General features: G+C 40.9%; 1 protein-coding gene across 1 annotated transcript in view; it reads left to right on the forward strand.

Moving 5' to 3' along the window:
* Positions 1–5,824, forward strand: part of flvcr1 (FLVCR choline and heme transporter 1) — a 12,997-nt gene extending 7,173 nt beyond the window's left edge. Inside the window, exons 6-9 of the mRNA XM_008301816.1 lie at positions 1,265–1,370; positions 1,655–1,766; positions 1,862–1,929; positions 4,660–5,824. Coding sequence (XP_008300038.1) covers positions 1,265–1,370; positions 1,655–1,766; positions 1,862–1,929; positions 4,660–4,758 — 385 coding nt within the window. The 3' untranslated portion in view covers positions 4,759–5,824. The remainder of the gene's footprint in view (positions 1–1,264; positions 1,371–1,654; positions 1,767–1,861; positions 1,930–4,659) is intronic.
* Positions 5,825–8,967: the final 3,143 nt, after the last annotated feature.

Raw genomic sequence — 8,967 nt, forward strand, 5'->3', positions numbered from 1 at the left:
TATTTCAATACAGACTTGTATTTGTCAAAGTAAACCGTATTTAATGACAAAACAACTTTTTCAAGCACAGAAAAACCGTTCTGATAATCTGGCACTTCTTATTGCAGTTGAAACATCTGGTAGCTGAACCACACTGATTTTTGTCCATGTAGCCCTAAGAAAGTACCGTAAGACGGGATCTATGTTTCCAGGCTGAACGGTCTCCTCTTGTCCCAGGGTTTGACCTTGACAGCTGTGGGTGGGGGGTTCAGGGGCACCAACACATCACGTCACTGTGGTTACATCAGAGGCTCCATAAAGACTAATCACTCTGCACAGCTTGCGTTACATGTTCCCTCCCTCACACTGCATGGCCATTAAAACCGCTGACCTTTACATGGAGAGACATGCGAGTATGTTCTCAGTAAAACCCTGAGTGCTTGTATAGTACAGCTTCTATTTGCAGACAATTAACCAAACGACTGCTGAAGTACATGACAGATTTCATAACTGGTCATAAACACTGATTTATGTTTTTGATGGCGTAAGAATCCCACTAGACTATAGTAACTATAATAATATTTTGAACACATTTTACTAGTATAATTCTTCTTAGCCGTGCTCACATGGTCTGTTACAGTTAGCATTCTTGTGCATTGAGGGTACATTCACAAATGAGATGTTTTCTTTCAAGAGGAGCAGGGATGATGTTGAATGTGAAAATGATTAATTACCCAACATGATCTATTGCTGGTCATTGTTTTGATGAGAGTTTTACAAGTTTAACTGCTGCTAGCCAATCATAAATGCTGCTACAACCAAGACATATTTTAATTTTTAATTGAAATGCAGCTCAAACCAACAAAACGTTTGTGGTTGTTGTTTACTCAGCCCTCATGGTGGGATTCACCCAACTGACCTTTACCACAGTTTTATTCTTACAAACAGTCCATGCTGCATTTAAACCAGATCCTGAAGACACAGTGTGGGCCCTGCCTCTTCTTTACACTGTTTTAGGTTGAAACACACCTGCTGTAGTTATGAAGCCGGTCACTGTGGGGTTGTTTACATGTAAACAAGGCATCAGTTAATGTCTCCACAAATAAAATGCACCTTCAGATAATTACACGTTTGTAGTCCATGATCCAGAGTGCAAAAAGCCACAATAAAGGACAAACAGCGTGTGACAGCTTAAAGTTGATTTGTACCTGTGAGGAGTTTGTTAAAGCCTGTAATTGCACATTTAAACTCATTAAACTCTGTTTCTGTGACTTCTGTGTTTCAGGTTCTTTATGACAGGTTACTTGCCTCTTGGCTTTGAGTTTGGAGTGGAGATCACATACCCAGAGTCTGAAGGGACATCGTCTGGACTCCTCAATGCTTTCGCTCAGGTACCGCAGAACTCCTATAGTTTGTGTAATACTTTATCAAAGGAAAAACAGTGAATTAGTAAGACAATCCTTGTGAAGACACCTTGCCCCCGGTGGTCTCTGTTTTGTATTTTGTGAGCCACATGTGGAAAAAAACGCACATTTGATATAAAGTCTTAGTTGTTCAGCATCTTACGTATCTTGTACCACTGATGTGAGCCTGCTGTGACTCTCTGACTTTTAACGATCTGCATCTATTAGCTGTTATTTGCTGACCTCTTATGTGTGTCTGTCTGTACTTGCAGATATTCGGCATCATTTTCACTCTGATTCAGGGAAAACTGACCACAGACTACAATCCGCTGGCTGGAAATCTTTTCCTCTGCGCCTGGATCTTCCTGGGAATACTTCTCACTGGTAGGCCTTGTGTGTTCGCGTGTGTCGTTGTAAACGGTCATTTGTGAACGTCAAACTGAATATAAGATGTAATGTTTTCTTGTTTTATGTTTCAGCCTTAATAAAGTCAGAACTGAAAAGACACAATGTCAACATGGGAGCAGAAAGCAACCACCTGCACGCGGTAAGTCCCTCTTGTACCCAGAACTCACCCAGAACAGTCACAGCTGTCTAAATATGTTATCCACTTTGCACAGAGTAAGTGTGTTTTTAGAGCATTTTAGAGCATCCAGTACAGTTTTTCAGTCTCTGAAGAGTTTTTACAGAAATGTTCCCTCACAAGCTTAGAGAAAAGCAAAGCGGTTGCACTGTAACAAGAGGTCATGACTGCCCAAAGAAGGTTTGATCCAACAGCTTCATGTGCAGGGCTCCAGACTGCCACCATTTTGGTCACATTTGCGACTATTTTTTGAAAGTGTCCGAGTCGAAATTTCAACTGGTTGCATTCATGCGAGTGCACGATGATCATAAAGCTGTTTTGGTTTCAGTGTAACCAGTGCAGGCAGCTACTGAGTTCACCACAGGAAAGCAGCTGTGGTATTTACACTTAAAAATGAGGTCTTCTCATGAAATGTGGAACCTGCAGTCGTTGTTTTCTATGAGCAGAACAGAGCATGTACATTTTCTTGGTTTCATCTCGGACAAATCTGACATTTAGAACGCCCAAGTTTAACTATTTTAAAACTATTTTCCACTCCCACACCTGTCTACACCACAACCACCAAGCAGCAGCTACCACAGCCTGCAATGTGGGGCGTTTAGGGAACATCTGTAAATTGTAGCATCTGTCGATAAGCACATATTCAACAAGTGATGTGTTATGCCTGTGACAAAAATGAGAATGAGAAAGTTGGTCCCACCGGTGCTACCAGTGAAAAAGTTAGTCTGAAGCCCTGATATGTTACAATTATTTGGCAACCAAACAACGAACAGAGTCAGGCGGGACTCACATTTTTATGTTTCATTCTTTGTTAATGGGGTAAAGTCATGCATTGCCAAACAGAATCGTTGGTCTGTTGCTTCATGTTTCTTAAAGTGAAAAGTTGAGAGAAGTTTTTAACCCGGCAGCACATTAAAATCTGGTCTCAGTTCAAATCACTGTGATGATCACGCCAGCAGAGTCGCACCCCAAATGAGGCGTTAAAGCAGGGATAGGCAGTAGTTATTTCTTTTATTTTTTCATTCACTGGGGAAAAATACATACTAACCTTTCAGCAGGTTGTAATTTAAGTGTCTGAGAGGAATTCTCCTTCAACCCTCTCTGGCTATGGGTTAAGGCTCTAGCAAATATAACCTGTGGCTGCAGATTTTACCCGATCACAGCGCTTTTTACTGATCAGATGAGATAGTGTAAGTAGCAACAAAGTCCATGTTGAGAACAGAATGCGGTGGGCTGGACATGTGACTTTTCACTTGGTAGGTCGAAAATCCCAGGTGAAGCCATAACAGGATGTTGACCTTTACCTCGACTATCTGTGCATGTTTGAAGCACATGGAGGGAGGAGCTGAGAACAGGGAGGGCTGCAGGTTGAAAATGTATTTTTTACTTTTGTGTTTTTACTGATTTTCCAGGTGAGGCACTTCTGTGTTTTTGGAAACCCCAAATCTTTCTTTTCTCTGATGCTGCTCTGCCCTTTTATTCATCCCTTTTCCTCTGAGCCCTGTGGAGTGCCCTTTAGAGACGACAGCATTTAGTCTTCCTCTTTGTTCACAGTTTTTCCTCCTACTCGCGTCCCCTGAAGGGACCTCAGGATGAGACAGATTCTTGAACCTTCCTCTGCTTTTCCTTGAACAAAGTCCCCCATCACTTTGGACATAACGTGTCTTTCTGTTTCTGTTCTGGAATTTCTCCATACATATTTTCCTCTGAACAGCTATATTCTCTTTTTGCATCTAACCTTCCCACCAGCTGATAATGTTTCATGCTTTGGTTCGTCTGACTTTCTTACGCTTTGCAGAGAAACCTTCAGGCAGGTCATTAAATCTGTTTCAAGAGTCATTAGTAAGGCGTTTTACCAGCTTCCCACCAACCTGCTGAATCACAGCTGACTCTTCATCCAGGCTCTCCCTCCACTTCTTTATAGGCTCTGAGATTTTGAGTCACAGAATCACGTTTGGGTGTTTTTTTTAGATCATTGTAAGATCTGCTTGTTCCGATTTTTTTCCACAAATATTGCCTCTAAAAACAAATTGGACAACATGATGGGGGCACAAGCAAGGCCTCATTTTACAGCTCACCACTTAAAACTGTGTATGGTTTTATTTGTGTTTTTTTTATTTTGCACCATCTGGTGGTAGAATCAAGAATTACACTATTGTCAATCCTGAATGCTTACTGAACTGAAGCTGCACAAGAACAAATCAAATCTACAGTTTAAACCTGCACTACAGGACGCTTTGCCTCCTTTTTCTGCGGTGAAACAAACACATGATCAGCTGTTTTATGATTATATGATGGAGTTGGTAAATAGATGCAGATTCAAATTTCCAGCAGTCACGAAAGAACCTCAAACATTACCAGCAACCATTTTCATGAACAAGTAGTCATGTGATCCGCTGTCTATTGTTACTGAATGGATCAGAGCCACTTGAAAGCAAAGCAAGCCACTAAACGTCTTGGACTGTTATTGCATGATACAGATTTAAGATTTTCTGATAATTTAGTCTGGATCTCGACTGGACTCCACCTCTAGAGCTATGATGCTGACAGCCAAGCAAGATGTGTCTAATTCAGCTAATTTCACTAAATCGCACCTTGTTAGCATCATCAAAGGAATAATGTGTTTGTGAATGAGTGCTTGAGTTGTTACATTGCTGATTGCCATACAAATGAAATGTTGTGTCTGTCTCCTAGCTTCCCTCTGACTGTCCCGGGGACTGCCCTTTAGAGAAGAAAAGCAACGGAGTCAAGCTGGAGCCCTCGATCAGCTTCTCCCGTGAAACCTCGCTGTGACCTGCCAAAGTCACTGGACAGCTAAGACGGTCTCTAAGAAACACGCCAGCTCCACAGTCTACGTGAAGCTCCTGAAGGGGACAGCTGATTTTTTTTTTACCAAGTATAATCTCCTCAGTAACTGGAAAGCTGGAATCTGCAGGCGTACGCCAACGCTAATGGAGCACAGGCACGGTTTATGGTGGATTCAGACCAGGTGACCAGCATGCTATAGAGGGAGGTGATCAGTGCTCCATTCAAGCCTTCAAAGATCCTCTGAATGTCTTGAGGCCGCTGACATGTGCAGAGAGGAAGAATCATTTCACAGAACTGTGAGCTTCCTCTTGGACACGTTGCTGTGGATGCATAAACAAGTATGCAAGCAATGACATGCAGAAGAAGCTCCACTGCACTTTATATCCTGAGTCAAGCATGGCACATAGTTTCCTTATTTGATGTGAATCCAGTTTGGCTTCCAATTCCTGGATTCCCATTGGGATTACAAGAGCAGGTGAAGAGAGCCGTACTGCAGCCACTGCCCACCGCACCGGGCCAACATTTCCTGAGTTTACTTGAATTACGTTGATGCTCCGGACTACATTTGTGAAAATGATCATTCTTTACATGTTGATAATCCAAGAGGAACTTTGACTCAGATTCAATCCAATCAGTTTTGAGGCTGCTTCAAAGAAGCATAGGCAGAATAAATCATGTTTATTTTATAAAAGAGGGAGCATTTATCTTAGTCGGGCCAAAAAGCAGCTGCAGTTCATTTTGCATTTTGCTGGTTGGACTAATGATAGCAGTGATTCCTGACATGTAGACAAACATGTAGTACATGAAAGTAAACGCATCTTCCTCTGCTGACCCCAAAGCATCCAGAAATTCTCACAGGTTTTTATTTGCTGGGTCTTTTAGGAGAGAGAATTTACATATGAATGTTTTTTTTTTTTTTTGTCAAGATGGCGTCATTCTGTTAATGTTTCTGTTTTTCTGTTAGGAAAAATAGGACACAGTAGTTCATGGTTATTCTGGTAGATTAATCATATCAACTGGACTTGCTTGCTGACGTTCCACCTCTCATCCAAGAGGCTTCATCAGGTCTGACTGACTAGTTGGGAGTTCCAGATACTTATATCCTAAAGGAGCCATTAACACCTGATTTTCAATTAGGGTTTGTTGCTCCTCCCCCTCGTTATGCACGTCGTTACCACAATGGGGTTTGTCCAGGTCTTCTGTGGCTTGGTGTGAATGTGGTTTCAATGTTGAGGAGTTAATGGAAAGAAACTCGAGCAAGTCCAGTTGTTACGATTAAACTACGAGAATAAACGACCTGGATGACTGAGAATCTTCACAGACACGAAACTTTTCTATCTTTCACACTCCAGGGGTGCATCCCTGAGACTTTTCTTGCTGTTCTTCCCTTTGCTCACCACCACACTGGCAAACAGTAAGGAATGGAAGTGGAGGATAGTGGAGGCCTTTTAGAGCAGTTTGTTTACCACTTATGAGGGGCCCTGGAATACCTGACATTAAGAGTCACAACATTTTACTTAATGATAGGCAGAGAAATGAATTCGTTTTATCCATTGCAATGGTCAGATCTTAAAACCATAAATCCACTATTTTTAACCCTGGGCCATGCTTCCCCACCTCTTTTGAGAATAAATGATTAGTAGGGATTTGGATTGGTCAAGTACTGAGCGAATGGCTGCAGTGTAATTCCAAGTCAATCAAATAACTTTAGGTAATAACATTGTCTTCACCTGCAGCAGATTTCTCGCACTGCATCAAAAAAGAGTTTCAGAGCAGGTTTCTTTTCCTATTGGACTGTCAGTCGTCTGTCTGGTTAAAACTGTTCCTGCAAACATGACGGCCTGCGTGGACAGGAGTGGTTTCATCCATTTTATCGCTACAATTCCAGCTTGTTCCTGTCCTCTAAAGCTAGCCTGTCAAAGCTTTCTGAGGTGTGCATCCGTTTGTCGCCGCCGTTCGGGAACGCACAAGCACAAAGTGTTATTTATTTTTTACTTGTACTCCCACTTACACTGTTGTCTTTCTTCCTTAAACATCTCAGAGCGAGACTAATGTTTGAAACACTTCTGTCTCTGTGGGAATCCTATCCATCATGTAGCCAGGCATCTAAAATAACCATCTGAGCAAGCAAAAACCAGCACTTTGACCTGGACAGATGCCCCGTCGGTCTACACTGCAGCTGTTTTGCCATTGCCAGTTAAAGCTGTCTCGCTTCATAGTGGATTGATTCCAAACATATTTGTTTCTTTTAAGCATTTACACCCAAAACATCCAGATCATATGGCCCAGGTTTAAAAGTGCTGCAATTATCCTTTAATGTGGAACAAGTTATGAAAAGCAAATAGTTCATTTAGAGGGAGGTTACACACTCTAAAACAAACAATTATGATGTTAGAGAAATACCTGTGTGGTGCATAAAACATGTGGCCGACCTGTTCAGTGACGACACAGATGTGCTGCTGGGTTTTCCAACACAAACCACTACGGACCAAACAGAACATGAAGGCGTTCTGAGTTCAGTGCACAACGAGACACACACGCACAACTTCAAGTTTTATACTCAAATGCATGACTGTAGATGTGTTTTTAATGTCGACTGCTGTCCAGTCCATTATGACACTGAGAACCTGTATGTATGTATAAGCTGCTGTTTGAGACGTGATAGAAAAAAAACAAAATGCATCTTGTTGGGTTCCTGTGTTTGTAACGAAGCAAGCAGAGGGAAAGGAGAGGCACAAAAGACACTCTAGTTTTCCATTCTCACACTCATTTTGTCTCTCTTTCCTTTTCTATCTTTCATTTATAACTCAAAGGTATACTTTTTTAAACGTTTATATTAATGCTGCTAACATCCATTTAGCCGACAACAACTTCTGTGTCCAAAACTCTTAAACCCGTCAACGAGGGATTCTCATTTGGCATTTATGTGACCGAGCCCACGAGCCTCCAGCGACAGCACAACAGCTCACACAGTGTCCGCACAAACCAAATTATCACAAATAACAGATTGATATAATAATGTTTAATTTATTTGATGTGTTATAATACCTTGAAGCAAGACTTTACTGAACCACACAGGGGACATTTACGAGCTCTGCAGTATATTATGACCTGACTTTTCCACTTACGACATTAAAAACACGTGAATTCATCCCAGTGTTTTCATTGTGTATTCTGATGCTGATGTTACACTCGAGTACTTTCACATAAATGCAAAACTTAAAAGATGTGAGTGCTTCTTCCACTACTCTTTAAAAAAAAAATACAATTTGTGGTTAAAAAAATACATATTTAGGGTTTCTCAACAGTGATTCCAACACATCTTTACCCCACCAAGCTTCATATCAGACACATTTTTTGTGACTTTGCTGGAGTTAGCATCAAACAACTACTGCTCTGTGATGGCACTATGAGTTGCTGTAAAGAGCACAACATTTAAAAGACACAGCTGAATAACTATTATTACCTAATAGCATTTGGCAGTGACGCTGATGTTACAACATCAGGAATTTTGATCTAAAATACTTTCATTTTTATACTTAACATGGGAGGATGTATCTCCAAACCACTGTTCAATCTTACATTTAACTTCTTTTTGGTGAAAATAATTTATTTGCTTCTACTCTTTTTGCAAACCTAAAATATTTTATGTGTATTTTTTATTATTGTTATTTTATTTAGGTATGTTTTAAGCATTCTGCTGAATCTTTCCACTGAGTTTTTCAAATTTTTGTAACTTAAGCTTTTACAGAGCCCTTAGGTCTTGACATCTGGTCATATAATTTATTTTTCTTGTCCATTTAGGCTATTTATTTACCTGTGAATAAATTATTATAAAGGGCACTGAGTAAACGATTGAAAGGGTGAATGATATGTGGTGCTTGGGTTTGATGGGTTTGTTTGGTCTCCATCTTGATATGAACATTAATGTATACGACCAAAATACATTGTGTGAAATCAGTGAAGCATATTACATGTTGTAATACTGTATTAAACCCACTACATTTGTTGCATTGCTTTTTCTTCCTCTCTTGAATCTGTACTGTATCCATGAAATGGGCCACTTGATTGACTTTACATGGCAACAGAAGGCAGTTTTTGGGTGGCAGCTTCCATGGTTTTGGTCAGTTTGTGGTGTACAACACGCACGCCGCCACGGCTCGCCACTAAACAGGAAGTGGCTCATAACTAGGC

The sequence above is a fragment of the Stegastes partitus genome, unplaced genomic scaffold (assembly GCF_000690725.1).
Source record: "Stegastes partitus isolate 25-593 unplaced genomic scaffold, Stegastes_partitus-1.0.2 Scaffold1718, whole genome shotgun sequence".
NCBI lineage: Eukaryota > Metazoa > Chordata > Actinopteri > Pomacentridae > Stegastes > Stegastes partitus.